Source organism: Apaloderma vittatum, unplaced genomic scaffold, assembly GCF_000703405.1.
Source record: "Apaloderma vittatum isolate BGI_N311 unplaced genomic scaffold, ASM70340v1 scaffold18835, whole genome shotgun sequence".
NCBI classification, from domain to species: Eukaryota; Metazoa; Chordata; class Aves; order Trogoniformes; family Trogonidae; genus Apaloderma; species Apaloderma vittatum.
In genome coordinates this window covers 25,199-47,395 of record NW_009716743.1, presented here as the reverse complement: position 1 = coordinate 47,395, position 22,197 = coordinate 25,199, and the positions used below count along the sequence as shown (strand labels likewise).

General features: G+C 37.0%; 1 protein-coding gene across 2 annotated transcripts in view; it reads left to right on the top strand.

Annotated features, from left to right (window-relative positions):
• Positions 1-1,079: 1,079 nt before the first annotated feature.
• Positions 1,080-22,197, top strand: part of NEDD4 (neural precursor cell expressed, developmentally down-regulated 4, E3 ubiquitin protein ligase) — a 42,979-nt gene continuing 21,861 nt past the window's right edge. The window contains exons 1-4 of one of the 2 annotated variants that reach the window (XM_009869658.1): positions 1,080-1,147; positions 2,722-2,800; positions 3,151-3,189; positions 3,658-3,711. Coding sequence is in view for 1 of the 2 variants with exons in the window: in XM_009869657.1 (XP_009867959.1) it covers positions 8,337-9,812 (1,476 nt within the window). In the remaining variant the exon portion in view is untranslated. Of the gene's footprint in view, positions 1,148-2,721; positions 2,801-3,150; positions 3,190-3,657; positions 3,712-8,336; positions 9,813-22,197 lie in introns of those variants that run through there. The other variant, XM_009869657.1, reaches the window with a different exon arrangement.

The following is a 22,197-nucleotide window of genomic DNA, read 5'->3' as shown; positions in this document are numbered from 1 at the left end:
CAGATCATTTCAGAAATCCCAGTATTTTGACCATGGTCTCTCTGTGTTGTAAAATAAAAATAGATGCAATAATTTTGTATTCTTGTGCTTTTCTAGAGTTCCTTACTGCTTTATTAATCTGTTCTGATAAATTTGATAACCTTTTTGTTCTGCTCAGGAAATAAATTTATAGTCAGAGCCTATTTTCCACCCTTTGGTGAATGCCAGGATACCATTCAGTGAAAACTTGTGCAGTCCATATGTATTTGTATGAGCGTTTAATGCAACTTGCTTGAATAGCTAGTGAGAGGTACATGGCAGCTCATTGCTCGTGTCCTGACAAATCATGCCCATGTGCACCAAAAGTCGCTATTCGCTTCAGAGCATGGTTTCCTGAAGGTCCTTGCCTACTCTGTAGAAAACGTGTCTTAAGAATTGCTTGCTGAGAAGCATGGGAACTGCTCGTGGAAGTGCTCCCAGATGCTCACCTTCCTGGGAGCAGTAGGAGCCGCTGGGCTGTACAAGTTGTGGCAATAACAGCTTCCCCTTACTATTGCCCGAGGAGAAGATCTTCGTGTGTGTGATGCAGTACCCGTGCGTACTGCACCCGCTCTTGTAAGAGTGTGTCTCAAGGCTGGCTGGGGGACAGTGGTGACTGCAGCTGCTGGAACAGTGCAGGATTTGGGAAAGAAGGCTGGTGATTGTATGCTAGGTTAACAGTCCTGTCCTGTAGGATTAGGCACCCTAACGAAACAAAATCCTACTCCTTTGAATGCTGAGAAGTGAAAGAAAATTAATTCCAAAAGCCAAGACTCTATTGTATTGATTTATCTTTTTTTTTTTTTTTTTTTATTCTGTATCTGTCATCAGATGTGGATACGATGGTGACAAGGCTTAAGAAGGAGTAAAGTTAGAACGAGTTTAGTACTGAAACTTAGAGCTGTTTCTGTCAGACAAAGGAACTGCATTACTTACTCTGTAGTTTTCGGTGTAAATTCAAAATTATGCCAATAATTGTTTTTAGCTTTACAAATTAAAAAGAGATCTGAAAAATAAATCTGAAAGCATCTTGAATATTTTACTTTATATTTTAGGAGAACACACGAATTGTCAGGGTGAAGGTTATAGCTGGAATTGGCCTTGCCAAGAAGGATATCTTAGGAGCCAGGTAAAAATATGTATTATTAATGTATTAAAAGACAGCTGCTTATTTATTTTATTTCAACAACTGTTTAGATCTTAGTAAATTCTGTTGTACCTCTTTAAAATAAAAGAACATCAGAATTGGTTTTGACTGGTTACCTTATAAAATGATCAGAGACTGTATAAAGAGGAAGATACCTGTTTTCTTGCCCGAGTCACTTAGGTCTTATGCATTGGCAAAACATTATGTGGCAAGGTTTAATTCTCTGCATGGTAAAATAGTTCTGCGGTGGAAGCTAGATATGTATATATATTTTACTTCAGGTAGATCACAGCTAAAGTAATGAGTTCAGTTACAGTAAAAATTGTCTCATCAGTGCTTTAAAGACCTTTAATAATGCAAGACTAAATGCTGGTCGCAAGGAGAGTATTTTAACTGGAATTATATGCAGAGGAACAGCATCCACTGATTCTATAGATGTGGTGAACCCTTGCCAGTGGCAGGCTCTGGATATGTACAAATCTAAAAATCAACGATCTGTATAATGGAAGATACAAAGTGGCTTAACCTTTACCAGAGGAAAGATCAGCCTTGTTGAATTGGTAATTGAAATGCTTTGTAGGATCTTGTAGGAATTACAAGTGGCAGCATGCAGCTTGTGCTAAAGCTACTTTTTTTTCTGGCCCGTGTACAGAGGGTCTAGAAAAGTGCGGATGGGTTTAGAACTAGTTCTGCCATCAGCTGCTTTAGCATATGTACAGGAGTGCTGTTATTTTAGCACTGACAAAATTGTTACATGTGAAATCAGTTTAGCATTAGAAAAATTTCTCTTGTGATACTCACATTTTTCCTAAAGCCAGGCAGTCTCTCATTTTTATTTTTTTTTTCACTGCAACTTTTTTACTTTAAACAAAAATAGGTCAACTTTTCTCATCATAGCTTCAATATGTGAAAACTGCATGTTCTTTTGCCATAGTCTTGGTCACTTTTTGTTGCTAGTCTGTTTGAGCAATTGAATGCCTTGAGTCTGTTAATGAAAAGTAAATATAGTATAATTTGTTTTATCGTTCCACGAGAAGGGAAAAAAAAAAATCTGAGGCAACAGGCCATTTTAAACAACTGTAGTAGGACACCTTCATTAACAGAATTCAGGTTAAACTCAAACTGTGAAACTGATAAAACATTTAGTAAAAATACCACATATTCAAGGACGTACCTCAAATTCCACGTGTTTTAAATTGTTAAAAACAAGAGATTTAATACAAGCTTGTTAAATCACACTTTTTTCATGTATTTCTTGAAGTGCATGAGGAGTTGCTAAATCTGTTCTAGTGAAATAAGAGCTGTGAAAGATGTGATATACAGAATATAAAATTATAGCTAGTATGACCATAATCTAACAGTGTTTAGTTTAATTTTATCTCTAAAACTATTTGGAAAATGGTTGCAAGTACAACTGTGCATGGTGTTTATAAAGTAGCTGTAGCACCTAGTTTCATAGCTTATATTGATTTAAGCCTTTTAAAGCTCAACTGCTAATAATGCTGATGAAAAGGGATGTATAGCAGTGTGCTTATCTTTTTCTTTCCCCCTCCCAGTGACCCGTATGTGAAAGTGACAGTGTATGATCCAGTGAATGGAGTCCTTACCAGTGTTCAGACAAAAACTATAAAAAAGGTTAGCTGTCTTGTCTTTGTGGCTGGGGTGGTTTTGTTTGTTTCGGTGGTGGTGGGTTGTTTGTTTGTTTCTGATCAAACTGTAGAGGAGAAGGCGTTATAGGAAATGTTCCATGACCTACTCTATTTGCATTAGCCAAAATCGGACAATACTTGCATAAATTGTCTCCAGTTTGCGCTGTATTAAACCATCAAAGACTCCTATGACTTTTACCTGCAATAGCAAGGTTAAAGCCTTCATACTTCCTTTTTAAGTGAGGTAAACGGATGTAAAACATCAAAAAAGACACCAATATAGAGTTGTCGCTATAACCAATGCTGTATTTTTTTTTCCTTCCTCCTCACATGCAGTCTTTAAACCCCAAGTGGAACGAAGAGCTCTTATTTAGAGTAAGTGTTTTTTTTAATAGCCTTTTTACCTGTGTTGGATATTACATTCACACAATAGGAAAAATGTTTTCTCACTACTTCAGCTTCAAATGAGAAATGCATCTCTAATTAACATTCAGCAAGGCTCACAAACTGCTTTCCTTAGAAAAACATTTGTTAATACCTTTATTTGTGTGAGTTAAATTTTCAGTCAAGAAAATGTTATTTTCTTTATTCCATGAATGTTTGAAGACATGCCCATGTTTTTAAAAACACTTTTGTTTTAGCACCAGTCTTAGCTTGCTGGTTTAGGTAGAAATGTGTTACATAATGAAATGACAATAAGGTGTAGATTTGCTGTTTAATTTAGGTCTTACCTGTTTTTTCTCCTGCATAAATGCAGCGATTTTGCTGGAATCTATTTGCAGTCTCTTGCAAATTTTGGAATTCAGCATATGTTTTAAATATTAATGTATTTCTTTTTCCTAGGTTAATCCTCAGAAACACAGACTCCTTTTTGAAGTATTTGATGAAAACCGTTTGGTAAGATGTTTTGTGTCAATATTGCAATGTACTAAAGATTCAACGTGGATTTAAAAAACTACACCAAACAACCTTAACTTCTATAATGAAATGTAAAGCTAAAGGCATACCTTGCTCGTTTACTTATCTGACTTCACCACACTTGTGATGCTCTGAAGCAGTTGTATTATTATTCTTACCTCCTAATATGCTTTAACTTACAAAAGCAGCATTCTTCTGTAGTGCTTTTCAAGTGACACGGCCAAATTCTTCGGTGTTATTGAAAGTTCTGCATTGAATGTTTATTTTACCACAAACAAAGTAGTATTAACAATCTCTGTACATGGTTTGAGAAACTTCTTCAATGTGTGACGAGTAGGATGAAGGAAAGCACGTCTGCATTTTCTTTGGAAATCTTAGCAAGTGGACAGCAGATTGTGATCTTATAGATAGGTGTCACATTTTGACAGGTCATAAGATAGCTTGTGTATTTATTTTCCCAGTGAAATCAAAACTTCTCCTCTAATCGTGCTCTCATTTTATGGGTGAAGATGTCTACTTACCTATCTTTCTGTCTGTACTTTTTGCTGTAAATAAGAAAGACTTGTAGCAGAACAATCTATGCCTGCATCCTGAGGCCGCTTCACAGACTTTCCTTATCACTGGAATACACACCTTTTCCTTCTGCAATAGTTTTAAACTAATAGGAGGGAGTGAGTGCTCTAGTTTATACTTCACACACAGTTTCATTCTGGTAGCTGTTACAAAGGATCTTTTTATGGTGAGAGATCTCTTTATAGCTCCAATAGTGTGTGGTGGCTAAGAAAAGCTTATTTTTTCCTAATGCTTTCTGCATATATGCAGTAGTTCATTATGTCCTTTATGGAGATGCTGCTCTGCTAAAGTTGGGAAGAGTGAAAATGTATGTAAATGTAAGTACAAACTCTTCAGAATAATTAGGTGTAAGAAAGAAGAGGCTTATTTCTTTTTTTTTTTTTTAGGAGCATTACATGATCCCCAAACCGTTTTCTTCTTGACTGGTGGTATTACCTATCCCAAGAATTTCAGATATGATGTCTCTTTGATAATTTTTTTTTAAAAGCAATTTTAAAGGTAATCACCTGCATTTGTGGGTTACCTGGGATGTTAAATATGATTTTTCAGGATGCTCAAATGTTCATCTCAGCATGATGTTATTGGCTACTGTGTTTTTCTTCATGAGGTCGAAGTACTTAGTCATTGGGACATTACTGCCACCCCCTGGAAGCCAGCAGGCATGATAGGAAAGACAGATGCCTAATTTTTAGGGAGAAGGCCAGCGTTTTCTTTGTGGTTTCCACCAAGAGAATTCCTTAGCATTCTTTCTCTAATTTGGAGCAGATAAGTTGTTTGACCTGTTGGCTTATGGGAGAAGAACCAATATAACATTTTATTGGCATCAACTTGGAAATAGTGCTTTATTTCTTATGTATGCTTATATTTAGAGATCAAAGTATCACAACCTTGTCAATAACTGTTGTTCTGCAGGAGCCCAAATATTTTTTATCTTTTCTGTCACTTTGTTTGCTGAATGGAAAAGGCTGTGTCCATATTTCTTGCCCTCTTTCACTAGGATGTGCAGCTGTGATCAGAAGGTGTTATGTCTTACGTTATTTTAGTGAGCTTTGGTGTTAATCGGCCTGTATTTCTTCTACCTATTGGATGACTGTTTAAACTCGAGATGTCTGAAGTTCTCTTGTATTTGTGAGACTGTTCCCCTCTAATGAATAATTTCTTCTTTATAAAAAAATTTATCCCAAGTACTTCTATTCCCTGTAACTTCTGGGGCTAAACCGAAGCCTGAAATATTTGTTTTTTGCTTTTAAGAAATATTGATTTCTTGAAAACCAGACTCAAAACTTTCCTTCAATGTTAGGCTTAAATTCAAAGTCGTGCTGCATTGGTTCTATCACGAACAGTTGATGTTGAAAAAACTTTCTGTATTCAGAGATTTCCTGCTGTGGATTCAGGAAGGGAATGTTAAATCTAGTTTGTTCTGCTGACTTGTCGCCTACCGTTAGTAGAATAAAGGGCTTGAGCAGTTTGTGGAGTTCTCAGTTATGGTTGTCTTTAGAAACACATTAGAAAAATCTGTCAAGAAGGACAGTGAAATCACTTAGGAGATGGATCAGTGGAGGGACTAGTTGACTTTACTCTTCCTTTGTGTCTGATAATAGCTTCTCACAATCCTGTATATTTCAAATGAAGTGCTAAAAACTTACTGAAAACATCAATGTTAAGATTCAAATTGGAACTATTGTTACTTTAAAAAATATCATTTTAAATTTATTTTTATGCCAATTCTAATTCACTGAGATAAAATGTCTTTTAAAATTCAAAATTCTATGTTGGCTAAGGAAGCTGCAGTTGGCTGGCTATACTGATACTGTTATAGCTAAGGAAGAGTGACATGTTGAAGAATTTTGCTTAATTCTTAAGGCTGAGTTACTAAATCACGTCAGCCTATCCTGTTTTTTTAGAAGTTTCTTTAATAAAGTTGGAAAAACATTTCAGATAGTCTGTTGAGGGAGAAAGTGTTACTTTCTTTTACTAAAAGTGAGTATCTAACAAAGTGGTTGTGTGTCACACACATTACAAACGGTGCTGTTAATAAATTTGTTGTTGGGAAGAAAAGGATCTTTAAGAAATGCCTTTTTTTTTTTTTTTTTTACTCTTGACTTGCATATCTTAGGGTGTTGGTTTTGTTCTTAGGTGTTTTTTAAAAATTTATTAATTTAAGTTCAAATGTGAGTCCTTGAAACTGGCCAAAAGAAACTTTTATGAGTGTTTTACCCCTATCCTAGTCCCCTTCCAACATACAGCATTAGAAGTCCATTTGGTGAAGCATAATGCAATAAATGAGCTATTGTATTTGTTGGCTTTTTATGAATAAGCTAGTATTCATTTATTGCTGTATTCTAATAGTGGAATTCAGGTAACGGAGGTTAAGTAAGCCCTGGAGTATAATTAGAAAACAAATTTGTTACTTGCAAACAGAGTACTGTGAATTTGATTCTTGACCCTTTTTTTTTTTTTTTTTGGGAAGGACGTGTAAATGTTAATTTTACTGCTTTCCAGCTTAAAATACAGTAAAGGTTAAATAAATATGGAGTAGAAAAAAAATTTAGTAGTATGACCTATAAAAGTATAAATGGCCTAGTGTTCTCTTCTGTTTGCACTTTTTCAACAGCACGAAGTAATTGCATGTTGGTGTGGCAGTGTTCAGTACTGCATCATATGGCTTCTGTATTCAAAAATACATTCATAGTCAAAAGTATGGATTTTTTTAAATTAAAGTAATGCAACAACACATCAGAAAACCTCACTTAATGCAAAATTCAAGATGGTCTTTTTTCGAAAGCCCCACTAGGTGCCAGCAAAGGACCTTTTCAGACTATATGAGCCAGGGAAACATTTTGTAGGAATTACTCTTGGAAGAGTTGACAGTCTATTAACTTATTGACGTGCTGATCATTTTAAGTTAAAAATTAATTGGTAATTAGTTATGCATGTATGAGACAGTTTGCATGCGGTTATACAGAATAGCTGTAATTGTACTTGGTAATTGTATTTATTTCTGCATACTTAGCTCAGTGTTCTATAGTTTGTGTAGCTGGTTATATATTTGCATGTCATACTGAACTCTAATGAATGTATGCTTATTGTGGGTTTCCAGCAAAGGAGATGAGGTAGTTTGATTTGTAAGAATGATTTGTTTCTTGCTACCTTTAACAGCTGTAGTCCGGAAAGGTTAAAATATAAGATAAAAGGTTAACATGGTAGGCTGAAAATAAATGCCAGATTAATAACTGGAATACCTTTTTGTGGTTCTAATTCAGTTTACCTCCCTAGAAGTTAACTGATCGTCAGGAGAAGTTTGTGCAAATCCTTATAATGTGTGATTGCTTAGCAGTGTGCAGATGGCAAGATAATGCCAGATTTCCTTCAAGTTTTATTTAAATAGTGCAGGAAGAATTTTTTCCAAGGAGGAGGAGGCTTATTTTACTGGTTTATGCATAATTCAGACCTCAGCAGTTTGCTAGCATGGTTACTATTTGGAAATTCAATCCTAGACTTGATACTCAATTATATGGGACTCATTCCTACCAACTTCCTGTAATTCTAAACCTATGGGTAAAAATATTAGTAGTCATACGCTGCTGAGGAAAGTACGGACACATTGACTCAGCTAGTGCAGCTGCAGCAGGACTTACTGTTTTAAACTTGGAGGTACTGGAAGTTTATTACTATATTCATTTATGCAAATCACAGAAGTTATAATTGAAACAAGGTCAGTAGTGTTTGTCAGTGCGTTGCAGCGGAGGTCGTTGGAACGCGAGTGCTTTGTAAATGAATGCTTTCTGACTGCAAGAAATCAAAGACGGTCCAGAAACTGCAGCTCAACGAATGGCTGACTTATTTCAAGAGGTACAGTTTTGGTTTTTTTAAACACTAGTATCTTGTGGAAATTAGGACAAAGACTGCAACTTTTATGGGCTTTGACTGTCGTGATGTACTAGCTCTGGCTTCTGTGCAGCTGCCTGTAGCCCTTCTGCTGAAGGATCTGTGTGGTTTTCATTTGCTAACATGCGTGGAAATGAGAACAAATGGCACGGCGGTTAAGATTGCATTTTGCTACACAGAGAAGCAACACAGATCCGTTGTCAGAAACCTCTGAAGATGTGTTGGATAGTAACAGTTGTATGTACTTCCAAAAATCGCAGAATTGTGCGCCCAGTGTCACACGAATGAAGCTTACTCCTAGACAAATTACTTGTGCACCTGTAGTGCGACACGTAATTGATCAAGAGGAAAACGCAACTGTTCCTTCATCGCAAATAAAAAAGAGCACCTCACTGCATATTTCCTTACAGTCTAGAAAGTACGGTGAATGTTTTCAGTCTGGTGACCTTGTAGCTACTGGTGAAGATGCTTCATTCATTGCTGTTGGTAACGAAGGAAATTGTGGTGCTAGAATTGTGGTTGATCATCGATTTAATGACAGCCTTCTGAGCAGTATTGCAGCCAGTGACAGTGGATCGTTCAGCAGCGCTGGCAGTGACTATGGATCATGTGCAAGTACCACAAGCGATGGAGGTTCATATAGTAACAGTGTCATCAGCGACAGTGGCAGTGGCACTCTTTTGACAAGCGATGCTACTTTCTCTAGTAGTGTTTTACATGGCGATTCTTCATATAGAAGCACTGCAAACAACCGTAATCCCTATAGGAACAACTTGCCTCAGGAAACCCTGCATAGAAGTAGTACTACTTCTGACCCAGATGCTTTGTCAGTGAGGAAGAAAACTAAAATTCCACTGCGACGTTGTTCGTCTCTGGTTATTTTCCCTAGGAGTCCTTCCAGTACTCCTCCAGCTTCTCCGGTAAGCTTAACCCAATTACCACATAGAGGCACCTATCAAACATCCCATAAACTAATTATTTCTCCTAGCGAGCTGGCACAGAAAGAAGATCAAACCATTTCAAAGGGATTCCTTTCAACAGCAGTCAATGGACTTCGACTGTCTAAAACAGTTTGCTCGTCTGGCGAAGTCAGAGACATTCGACCACTTTACTTGAATGCATCGTTACGGGACAAAAGTCAAATTTTGAATAGGTCTGAGCAGGCAACTTGTGAAGATGTATCTGATGGCTTCTCTTGTGTTTCAGTTCATCTCACTCAAAGAGCATTTGCGTCGAGCAGTGAAGTGGTTAATGGCTGTTGCAGTCCAGAGTTAGAACGGAACTCCAGTGCAAAATACCCTCATTTAAAACTGGCACGTAGCACTTCTGCATGTTTACCCTCAAAAGAATATCAGCTTAATGCAAATGAGCTAGAAAGCCCAAATGCACCGATGAGCAAAGCCCACCATGTTTTGCAAAGAAGTGTTTCGTTGGAAGGATCACGTCAAAAAGTTTCTTGCTCTTTATCCAGCCTTAAATACAAGTGTCACAGTGCACGGACGTCTCAGTTGCACATACAGTTCAAACCTGGGAACGAGGGAAAACCAACTGGTGTTAAGAAAAGATACGGAACCTCTAAAAGGGAAATGCCTAGCACTTCTTTGTGGAGGCCCCATAAGGTGAGTGTTCTGGTTTAAAGAAAAATTTGCAGTGTTTTACAGCTGAAAGTTAACTGGAAAATAATAAAATTTATAGCTAAGACTTAAACACCATGATTTCAGAATGTCCCAATGGTGTCAAACTCACTGTTAGGAAGCTAGTTTTTATATTATCTATAACATTTGGTTTCTGGTTTTGTTTCCGAGTAGCATAGGTGAACAAGTCTTACAGTGAAATACCTGTATTTAATATATTATAAGCAGTAATTTCCTGTTTACAGGAACTCAAAAGGGATTTTTATGTCTAGTTATCTAAACTATGGAAACTATTTGAACTGTATCTGAAGTTTTGTAGGTTTAAATACGTAACGTCTCATTAAATTAATAGTAATTACTACAGTTGTGTATAAAATGGGTAAAAATGAATGGACTGCTGTAGAATCTTTTAGGTTTATTTCATATAGGCTTTGTTTTACAGAACAGTTTGCTGTATGTAGAATTAAAGATAAGTAATATTTGAGCAGAGAAACTGTAAATACTATTTGTTTCTGTATACACCCTGAACCACAGGAATTTTCAGTGTTTCCTCTTTTTTCTTTTTTTTTTTTTTTAATTCCAACCACTACTGCAGCCTGAGCAGTACACTGTAACTTAATACCCGTCCCAACAACATTGCTGTTCAAGTTATAGTACTTGGGTCTAGAAAGCTTATATTAAATATATGTTTTTGGTAATAAAACTTGTTTATAACAGAACTACATAAGTGTGTTTTGCGCTTTCTAACTCTTAAAGCAGTTTATATTGTTAGCAAGGCATAAGGCACGTGAACTATGACTTAAATAACATTCTGAAGACTTGAAAGATCTGAATATTATATATTTTAATTGTGAATGCTGATCCAAGTGCAACACTTCATGTTTACTGAAGTTGTTTTAAGATCTCATTCTCTGTGAATTGACTCTACCATTGAACAAATGTGTTTGTTTAAGCAAAATGCTTTATGCCAAAGATCTGTAATTATAACAACCCCTTTCTAAGCTAGTAATATAATTATCTTGGAGGTGTTAACCTGTAATTTTCAGGCTATTGTTGCTCTTAGAGTAATGCCTGATGATTCTATGCTTTTTTTCCTTCTTTGCAGTTTTGTATTGCTGTTTGGTTAAAAAGAGTTTGAAGGAAAATGTGCTTTCCTTCTTGTAAAACTGTGATCTGTAAAGTTTTAAAACTTCTTTTTAAAACTTATGGTGGAGCAGCAGTAATCACGATGCATGTTACTTGGTGATTCCTCATCCCAAAATCAAATGGCAAAGGTGATGGTAGCTTCCAGAATAAGCACAAGCAGATTATGACATTTTAAATTGTCTGGATCTAGTTATTTTCTGTTTCTGTTATATTGTAAAAAGGAAAACATGTTGAGTCATGCAGTTCAAGTACATTTCTTGTCAACTTGCACTGCCAGCCTCTCTGTTTAAAGGCAGTTGATGTGTTAAATACTTTGTGTTTTAATACTGAGTGAATTTTAATAAATTCAGTTTAGATAAAATCCGAGTTCGGGATTAGATTGTTGACATATATTTCCAGGAAACCTTGTAGGACACTGCACTGACAATATTTTGTTTCAGTTCCTGAGAGTGGTGTTTACAGTGGATTGACATAAATCTAAGGAGACTTAACTTTTTCAAGCACTTAATAGCATGCTTCTGTGGGAGTTGAACATACTGATCGTGTTAATGTGGCAGCGTGTTTTAAGCTTCCTGATTCTTAAGATTTCATCTTCTGACTAGAAGATGAGGCAAGTTTAAAAATAAAACAGGAAGAAAGAGCCTGAATCCCAAATTCTTGTAATTACCTTGTACTTTTCATGTATTTGCAAGTATTTAGATTTGTGCCATGTCTGCATACGAATTGAAATTATCTCTGACATTAGAAAACTAGACACTAAAGGTTTTATAGCAGCATACTTCTTTCAGTTCCTTTATGCAACAACAGGCACAGGAGCCTTTCAGTCCTGAAATGGCCTTTTCAGTCTTTATGTAAAATCAGGTTTTATAGAATAGCCTATAAAAAACACATTGTCAAAAAATTTCAAGTACTCTCCCACCAAACCAAACAAAACCCACAACTGACTATAGCAGTCCAGTAATTCTGTGAAACAAAATAGATAAATACTGTTGTATTTGCTATTACAGTCATTGTGTCAAATGTAATAGATTCTATGACAATCATTTAATTAAATAGTCCAGTTAATTATCATGGTGTATTGTGACACATTTAAAAATAAACAACTCCCAAAATATTTCTCTTGACTCCAGTTAGTCTGGCCTAGTATATTGATATGGTGAGTCTGGGTTCAAATTTAACGAGTTGATACTGGAGTAGCATTTAGTAATGTCAGCTATCTGTACCGAGCAGTCATGAAATCAAATCAGTGCTTTGGTCAGAGACTCCAGAGTCTGAAGCAGCAAAAGGTCTATGCATTCTTTTTTTGCATGCCTAGCTACTAGCCTTCAGCCACCTCGTATCAGATTTCCTGCGTTCTATAATCAACAGCTTGTTAAAGGCTGACTTTTAAGGAAAAAAAAATCAAAACACAATTTCTGTGACAATTGGGCTTGGATTATTTTTTATTAACTTGAAAAATGTGCAGTGGTGATGGCCCACATAATGCTGCTGATCTTTGCTACAAACATAATGAATAGATTCTGCAGTAGGTGGTGGAATTTCGTTTATGTGAAGCAGGAGGAAGAGGTAATCTATAGTTGCAGTATTGAAGGTTGTTCTTGACTTGGTATTTCTGTTTTTAGTGCTTTTTCAGTGCATCTATCTTGTGCTTAGGGTAGAAATAAATCTGCAACTAACGCACTTTGACATCACAGGTGTGAATTGGGAGGGGTAGGAGTAAGGGAACAGTTTACACGCTCTTCTACGAGTATAGTATTATATTGACTTCCCTGTTGACATTAGCTATGCCTTTCCCATCAGTATCACTGCTGGTTAGATACTATGAATATTGTAATGTACTGGCAAATCTGTTTCACCTTTAAAATAACTTCTTATACAATTATATAATTGTCTGTATAATTGTATGTTCTTATACAATTCTTCTACATTGTGTTACTGCCCTTTTTGTTTAGAAGTAGTTGTACTCATCTTCTGTAGTGAATGAAATACATGTTTTAAAGCAAAAAAATTAAGAGGGTACTGTAAAATAACCAAAATATTTTTCCACAGTTAGGTTTGTGTGAAGAAAACCATTAATTGGAACTCTCAAGCTTTTTTCACTGGGTTCTAGAACTCTGCCTTTTGTATTTGTAAAAGGAGATCGTATCTGAATCTTTTAAGTACTAAATTTAGATTTTGGACAAACAGTAATTTGAGGGGTTTGTGTGTGAGGATGTCTCTCTTCACTAACTTCCCAGCTAATCTGAATGTACTGAGGGGACCAGAACCTGTGCCTGGAAGATCTTGATTCTCTTGATAAATGCTGTACCACAAGTTGGCACTAAATAGGCTGAGGATGTCTTCTCTCTGGCATTCGCTTAAAGTACAGAGCTTACGTTTTACCACATCTCCTTCACAGAAGATAATAGTCCAAGCAGGGAGAAGTGCTGAGAGAAGGGGAAGACCACCGTGGCTTATCTGCAGCCATCTCCATCTTTTCATACATTAAGCAAAGGGGCTGCACAGGTAGTGGTGTCCCAAATCTGTGCAAAGAAGTGATGTGGAAAAGGGACAGGTGAAGAGAAAGATGATCAAGGCAATGCAAGGCAAAGCACAAATTGAAATCTCTTTATGCTATTGTGCTATGATTACCTCATCACCTAATAATTTTCATATTGTTCAGTATTGCATATCTTGAAGGATCATGTTACAGGACTGCCTGGGGCACATTGCTGTGTCATGGTGTGTGTCAGTTCAGTCACGGGGAATTGGGTGTGTTTCTGAGGAATCATTATGACAACTGTTAGACTTAAATCACATAGTACTATTTATGTTGTCTCTCGGACAAATTTTAGACCTTGAAGTATGCATCAAAGCATTAAAGACAGTTGCTACTATCTGTTAATAACAATAATCAACAATTTATAATCAGTTGTAGGTGATCTCCTACTTTCATCCTTTACATAATGGTGACCTGTAGTGCTTTCATAGCTTGTACTGATTTCTTTTATCTTCCATATTGCTTAAATACAGTTTTGTTACAGCTGCTTCTCCACCTTTCTTCATGCCTTTAGGTTTTGATTAGTAATCTTCTGTAGGGGGAAAAAAGGTTGCACCTTACAGTCGCGACTGCACACAGCCAAGTGAATGGTTGCTACATGGAAGCATTAGCAAAGGAAGCAATCAGTTAATATTATTTGGTATCAACTCCATCCCTAAATTTTTTGTCAGTTTTAACAAGTTGTATTTGGCAACAGTGAAACGTGTAACTTTCGGCATATGATCATGCTGTAAGGAAGTGTCAGGCTGTAGCAGAATACCTGAACATATGTCAGAGCTCTAGCACTTCGTTGTCACCAACAGTCACTACACATATATATTAAGAAGGAGCTTTTTTTGATTGTGCTCTGCACAAATATGATTAACCTCATTCTGTTTACAGTCTGCAGCTGAACTGAGTTTGGGTAGGTTTCTGATGTCAAAAAAAGGGGCAACTAAGGCTGCAAAACCATGCAGAAGAGAGCTCCAGAAACAGCTTATATAAGCATTTAATTATTCAGCATTCAGGTTGATTCATGTCTTTTTAATCTACCATAAGAGAATGGGAAGCCTTGAAGGTGTGACTTCTTGAATATAGCCAAAAGCTATAGTTACTCTGTCTCCTAAGGCTTAGTATATATTTAAGAATGTGTTAAAGTAAAATTTGTTCTCCAGGTAAGACAGAGACAGTCTTCTCTTTACTCCTGACTACCCAATTAACTTTCAGGCGTTCAGATATGAGACCATGATTGTTGGGGTTTTTTTGTTGTTATATGATCCATCCTTTTGTACTTTCTGTGGTAATAGATCAACACTTGGGGTTAAATTTCTCAGAAAATGTTATGGTGCTGTAGGAATCAAAGTCTTTTTAAGCATTGTAATATAGGGCAGAAGCCCTTAAGAAACGAATAGTACCTGCTGGTGTTCTCCCAAGAATTGTCAAGAAACTCGGCTATAAAATTGTTGAAATACTACCATGAATAGTCTTGTAATCTATTGGATTCCTTTGCTGAAGGAAGATGGTGAGCAGTATGCCAATATTTTAAAATTACCAAAAAGGGGAACTGCAAGCTATTCCAACAGGCCAATCTGGAAGAATGAGTACCTAGAATAGAAGATACACAGTCTGTTTTCTGTTTAGAGGGAGGGAGACTAAGCACTGCTTTCATAAAAGGAAGTTTCATCTTACAAATCAAACTAATCAATGACATGCAGAGATGGATGAGCAGGGTAATGTAGGATAGTGAGCTTTTCAAAATATTTGACAAAAACCCTCTGAAAACTACTCTCAAGACATAAATGGGGAAAAGAGGTTCCTCAGTGATGACAACTAATTAAAATATAAGAAACAAAAGTGAAAAATTAATTATCACCTCTGAAGTCGCAGAATATCTCATGGAAGTGACTAGACAGTACAATGGAGAAGTTTGAACATCAGTTTGATAAATGCCAAGAACTGCACATAGAGGAGAAACAGCTACTGTGCTTGTGTGGTAATGGTCTCCCATAGTGGTCAGGAAATAGTTTATGCCATTGCTGAAAATGTCAGCTCAAATCTTGTTGACAGTTGAAAGGCAAATAGAAGGTTAGGATTTATTAGGAAAGGAATAAACTAACAAAATTAAAAACACCAGTATGGAGTTTTACAAATCCACATATGTGCATGGCATGCATATTTCTGGTCATCCTTTACAGGAAGTGTGTATAACAGATCTAGAAAAATACCAAGAAGGGTCACAAGATTTGGATAAGTCTTATGTGAGAAGACACTAAGTAGACCACGGGCTTTTCAGCTTTGGAAAAAAAAATACTAAAAGTAGTATAAAGGGAGTTTTAGAAAACTATAGTTCAGGGGAGGTGAATTTAAACAGAGAATCCACTCTAATAAAACAAATATGTTCTCTTATGTGTTACTGAGATGTTGTGCACACCAAAAGTAAAAATGGATTTTGAGAAGAGGTTAGCTCAGTTGAAGAAATGTCCATCGAAGGATATTACATTCTCAATATGTATTTTAACATCAGGATCAAAAAGTCTATTACCACTTACTCATTGGAAACTGGGGGATATATCAGAGGTAGCAGCATCCTTAACTCCTGCTTTTATTATTTCCTTAAGCTTCTGCTCTTGGCCATTACTAGGGAAAGGACACAAGGCTGCACAGAGTGTTAACCTTACTACCAGGCCCTTTGGTGCCTGCTCAGCCTCGCAGCCACCTAGAATCAAGTGGTAGAAATGCTCTTTCATTTCCTCCCCTCACCCTGAGCTGAGAGTGTTCTGTGTTCCAACTGTGTTTTCTTTGTCTTCCAAAAGTGGATGAATTTCACTGACTGAGCAAGCAAGTAAAACTGACTGGCCCTTTCAGGCGAGTCATTTGCTTATAACTGACTTTCACCTTTGTTTGAAGGGGATTGCCCAGCATTTCTGTTAAGTGTCTCTGTTTTGAGTGAACTTTCTTCCTCACTCCTTGTGATGAACATGCTGATTTGGGAATGCAGCCAGCAAAATGTTTGTAATTCATTGCAGTGTTAGTTTATGGATTTGTTATCATCTCTTTCCAGAGAGTACATAACTGTTTTGGTTTTGTGGTTTTTTTTTCCTATCTTGGCAGTTTACAGTAATTTGAATAGTCTATGGATAGATGCAATTATTGTTCCAAGACCTTGGGCTGCTTTTAGTTGTATCAATGGTAACATAAGCAAACAGAATTTAAGAAGGGCGTTAGCAAGTTCCTGGCTGAAACTATCTACAAACTTGAATTGGAGTCATTGAATTTAGGGCATATTAAAATGCGAATGGGACACTCCAACTACTCAGTAAGAGGAATGTGGGAAGAAACGTAGAACTGGATTGTTTTTGACCTGGATGATTTCTCCAGCAATCCGTGATTTTCCTAGCATAAGGGAGAAGGCCTTGTTCAGTAATGTGAAAGCACAAGGGCTTTTTTTTTTTAAAAAAAAAGGTTCAGAATTTATTATGAACATAATTTTTAATAGAGGGTCTACATTAGCCAGTGGTAATTATTTTTTTTTCAGGAAGTTTTAATTTGGGACAAATACTTAGCTTATAAAGAAGAAATCTGAAGTGGTTAACATCTGGCAAATTATGGGCCAATAAAACCCCTAATGTGGGAAGTGTCAACATTTCTTTAGTAGGAAATGTTGAGCTTTTCTGAAATAAATTGTAATACTGCTTTTGTTGGGAAAGTAACTGTTGGTGGATGACTTGTGTTGTAGTTACCTTGCGTCACAGAGGTTGAGGCATCCAGGGTCAGTTCACATGGACTGATTTTGGATGGATAGGATTTGTAACTTGAGCATAGCACAGCTTAAGACAAAGCAGCATGTTCTGCTGTAGCCAAGTCATCTGTCCCCATTTAGGACCAGCAGCAGTGTGGTCAGGCTTGGAGCTGGAGGGGTCAGTAGTTAAGGCTTGGGGCTCCTGTTCAGACCAGCTGTGGCCGAGGACTGTGCTGAGTGCAGGGGAGCAGGGCAGGCTCCGGCGGGGCTGGCAGCACCTGCATCCTGCTTGCTTGTGCAGACGTGCAGGGAATTCCTCACTTAGTGTTGAGCTGGGATCGATGGTAGCTGAGATTGATTTAAGAATGCTTTTGGAGTAGGCTGTGGCCATTCAGCCTGCACTCAGCCCTGCAGTAGGTCTGTGTCCACAGAAATCTCTTAGAAGGGGTCGGTTACTTGTACGGCCTGGGCCGGCTGGTCAAGGTGATATTTATAGCTGGAAAATGCAGCTTCCAGGCACAACCTGATTGTGTCCATCTGTGTGGCACTGTACTGGACCTAATGAACTTCCCACGAGATGCAGAGATGCTCTGAGTGTTTATCTGCCTTTTGGAGGAAAATTGCATTGTTTCCCCCCGCCCCCTTTTTATTTTTTTTTTAGTTCTGTTTGTTCCTTTTTGCTCTGAATAACAAAAGGTTGACTGCATATAGAGTTCTTTAGCTGAATGTATGAGTTATGACAAATGTTAACCACACTGGATATCTTGTTGCTCATTTCAGGGAGCAGATGTATGGTTTAACATTTGATAGGATTTAATGGTTTCTGAGTGTTTTAAGCTTTATAGTATTAATTGGTGAAGGTAAAAGTGCACCTGGAATTGTTACTTAAAAGTATTTGAAAAACAAACTCTAAATGTAAGAATTGGCACAAAAGCTTCCACAAATAGATGTGAAACTTCTATGTTTTTACACTAATGTGAAGTTAGCTGACTTGATGTTAGGAATGGCTTGTCAAAATAGTACCTAGTCAAATATTTTGTCCTGTTTTCCGAGTTACGGTGTGTTGGTTTTGTTTTGTTTAATTTTCTGTGTGCTGGCTGGTTTAACATAAGAGGACAAATCTGGATTGGCCCTTGACTTTTCATAAAATGTAATATTCCTGCTTTTTATGTACCTGTTTATTTTGCACATCTGTCTATAACACCAAAGGAATTCACGTTTCTGACGCATAAAATATACACGTTAACTTCTGTCTTGTTCTCTATTTATGTTATGCTCAATTATGTTGTGGTTATACTAGAAAGCTTGTTTTCCTGTGACGTATGTGAAAATGAGTTATTGTATGCAAAAACCCCACGTCTTAAATTGCTTTATTAATGAATTTTAAATTACAAGTTCTCAAAGTAGCAAGCATTAGGTGGAGTAATATATAATGTTGTTAAAAATTACTGTAGGCTAAATATGAACTTTCAAGGAACCTATGAGATTCTAATTCTGTATAAAATGTGTAAGCTGTAAGTGTTGAAAGACATGACACTTTTGCTCTGGACTTCACAGAGAAGCAGTTCTCTATAATATCTTTGGAAGTGGGGGAGAATTAGTAAAAATAACTGCAGTGTCACTTCTGAAATGCTGTCTGTTAAACAGATGGTAAAACTGCTGAGGCATGTTGTGCTGACGCCTTACTCTTGAAGCAGCCAGCAGGGCGGAAGGTCCTGCAGAAACATATGTTGCATAATAACAGCAGATCCAACAGTACGTATTTTCTCTATTTTGAAAATGCTGGTAGGTTCTCGTATTTCAGTATCATAGATGGTTGATCGTAGATGCCAAGTAATAAGAAATGCCTATGTGTCACTAAAAAAAATAATCTTGCCATCTACGTCTCTCCATTAAAAATACAGGAGAGTCAGACTAATGAATTCCATGCAACAAGTATTTATTGCTTTGCAAGTTAGGTAAAATTTTACTCCATGACTTTGGTGAGATCTTAACATGATAATTGAATTTCTGCTTTTTTGAAACTTACTTTCCCATGATGAATAGCATATGCTGGTAGTATTTTATGGAAGGAGAAAAAAGCTCACTTTTCTCAATTTCGAGTTTGGGAACCAATAATCTACTCAGCATGGCATGAAAAATAAAATACTTGAAGTTGCTAGTGTAGCTCAGGAAAGTTGTTTTTTTTTTCATTCTTGTCAAGCTTGTAACTAATGTTGATGTTTGCATGTTTAAGCAAGAAGAATGTTGGTTTTATAAGGGATCTATTGAGCTCTTGTTTTCTTAAGCAGCGATAGTCCGGATCACTGTTTGTTTTTTCAATTTGAATCGATACTTTATATTCCTTCCAATAAAAGCTGTATGCTTTCTCTTTTTGCCACGCAGCTGTGGATTTCTGTGTGAAGACCAACTTACGCACAAGTAGCTGCCTGTTTAATCAGAAAAAGACTGGGAATATTCTTAGGTTATAATTCATGCACCAACACCAACAGAAGTTAGTCACAAAAGTTGGTAGAGAAAATATGTGATATTTTAACACCCTGGACTTGTACAAGAGCTGTTTCGAAAGGCACTGTGGTGAATCCAGCAGTTAAGAAAGGCGTTAAATTCAGTTAACTGTCTTCCAATCTGCTAAATTATGGGTAGTGTTTTCAGTACTGCTCTTAAGGGTGTGATTCAGATAAGCACGGCTGTTTAAAATCTATCCAGTTGCTGATGAAAATTGCAAAAAAAAATCCAGAATCTTAACTCTTAAGGCTCGTTAAGTATACGTTCATAAAACAGATGAGAATGAGTATTGGACTGGATTGCTTTCTTTTGGTGCTTTTTCTTTTTGAGCACTCACTGTGGCATTGCACTAGAGTTCTTTATTGTATACAGCAGCTGTCTGTCCTCACATGTTTTTTTATAACTTTCTATAGACTAAACTAATGAATCAGTAAAATAAAAGGCCTCTTTGTTAGTGTACTGTATCATTAATTGAGGTTTATGCACTTAGGGCTTGGCAAGCAGAAAGTTTGAGTTCTCTGGCTGTTAAGAAACTAGAAGTTGACAAGAACAACTGACCCTCTTGTCTGTCTTGGAAAATCTGGGATGCCAGCTCTCGTGAAACAGAGATCCAAACAGTTTCAACTGCATGGGCATTGAATTGTTAATGTGTGCGATGCCTGGTTCAAAGCTTCTGTGGCTCTTCTTTGAAGGCAGTCAGTCAGCTCCTCACAGTGAGGCACTTTGCTATCTGGTCTGTGTAGTAGTTGTTTGGAGATCGGCAAAAACCTCCCCTGGAGGATTTTACTCTCTGGCTGGAGGAGAAAGAACTGTTAAAGGTTGGTTATTGAGACAAACTTCTAAAAATAGCAGGAGAGACACCAGAATAATGAAGGGAATAACAGGAGCTGGTACCGAAATAATGCTGATAACAAACACAATGTTCTGAGGTTTTCTAAAATACAGCAGACTTTTGTCCCACATTCCAGTAATTTATTTGAAAGGCATGTTCCACTTGAGGATTGCCAAGAACTTTACAAATACTAAGCCTTTTAGCATGTCTAAGGTATGTGCTGTGCCATTTTAATAAGAACCTCATTGGCAAAAATGATAGCTATATTTTGCCAGAAGCTTGTGGTCTATAATAATACAGAAAGTTTTCCTTCAGTAGTTAGGGAAGCTTTGGACTCCTCAGGTAGGAAAACTTGTTGTAGCTTTTTATCTCAAATGAGTTTGTGAACTAAAAAATGGATATCTTGCTTTTATTTCCACTCCACCACCTTCAAAACTTAGTATAAGACATGCAGACTACCAATTCAAAGTTATGTATCTCTAGATTTCTAGCATTTTATCATCTATGATGAGCTCTGCAGTCTAGTCGTAGTTTCTGGAGGTGTAGAAATTACAACTTACATAAATGTGAAACACTGGTTCTCCATATGTATGATTTAAAGATTTAATGGACAGATTTAGTAAAACAGAGCTGAAGGTGAAAGGTTCCAGAATTATTAAGGAATAAGAAAATCACTTCAAGAAAAACTTATGGCTTTTAATGTCAGAGCTGTTTGAATGGAGAATGCCATCAACAGCAGAAAAAATTGAGTTCAATTGGATTGGAGTTTTAATACTATAAAAAAAAATGGCATCAGCAATTCAAGTTATGCTTGAAGAAAGGTGAAAGATTTTCCCTGAGGTGAGGGGAATAGATGCCAGTGAGGTGTAGAGTCTCAGAGTGGGAAGCTTTATGGAAGAATGCTGTCAAAATCCTTGGGTGAGAAGTTTGAATAAAAGTTTTAAGTACACCAAAGGATTTAGGAAAGAATAGCCACCAAATCTTTTGTTAGCTGGAAAAGTACAGAACACTAGAAATCCAGAGGCTGCACAGGCTATGTTGTTTAAGACTTTCACAGTTTCTTACTCTGTCTTTGCAAAAAAAGTGGGCTCTTGTCATAGTATAGATTTCTGAATAATGCCATGGGCTTATATGTACCTTTTAAAAATTTCGTGCCCGCTTGCTTTTAGCACACAGGCAGTGATACATCTTCATGTTAAATGACCCATATGATACATTTTCCTGCTTTTGTGGAGGTTTGCAAAGACTTTTCAAATCACAGCTGAACTTGAATCAGCTTAGCATATGCTCCAGTAATTCAGTAAGAAGTGCTTTGACAGTTGGCAGTGAATACTGGTGAACATTGAAATTACCTATGTAAATTACTAAAATATTAACTGCTTCAGCCGGCAAAATGCCTGATCGAAAGCAAACCGTGTCGTCAGCCCCTCTCCTGGTCCTGTGGCGTAGGCTGGAGGGCGTCAGGCTGCAAAGCTGCTGCATTCATAGTCTTGGCGTAGTCGCGCAGCCCAGACATCCAAGTCGGGGCAGGATCTTTGAGATTCTAGTTTTTAAAACTAAACTCTGCAGTGTGGGTAGGCAAATGGTATTTTTTCGTCAGTATAATGAATTTTAGCGCGTTTTCAGA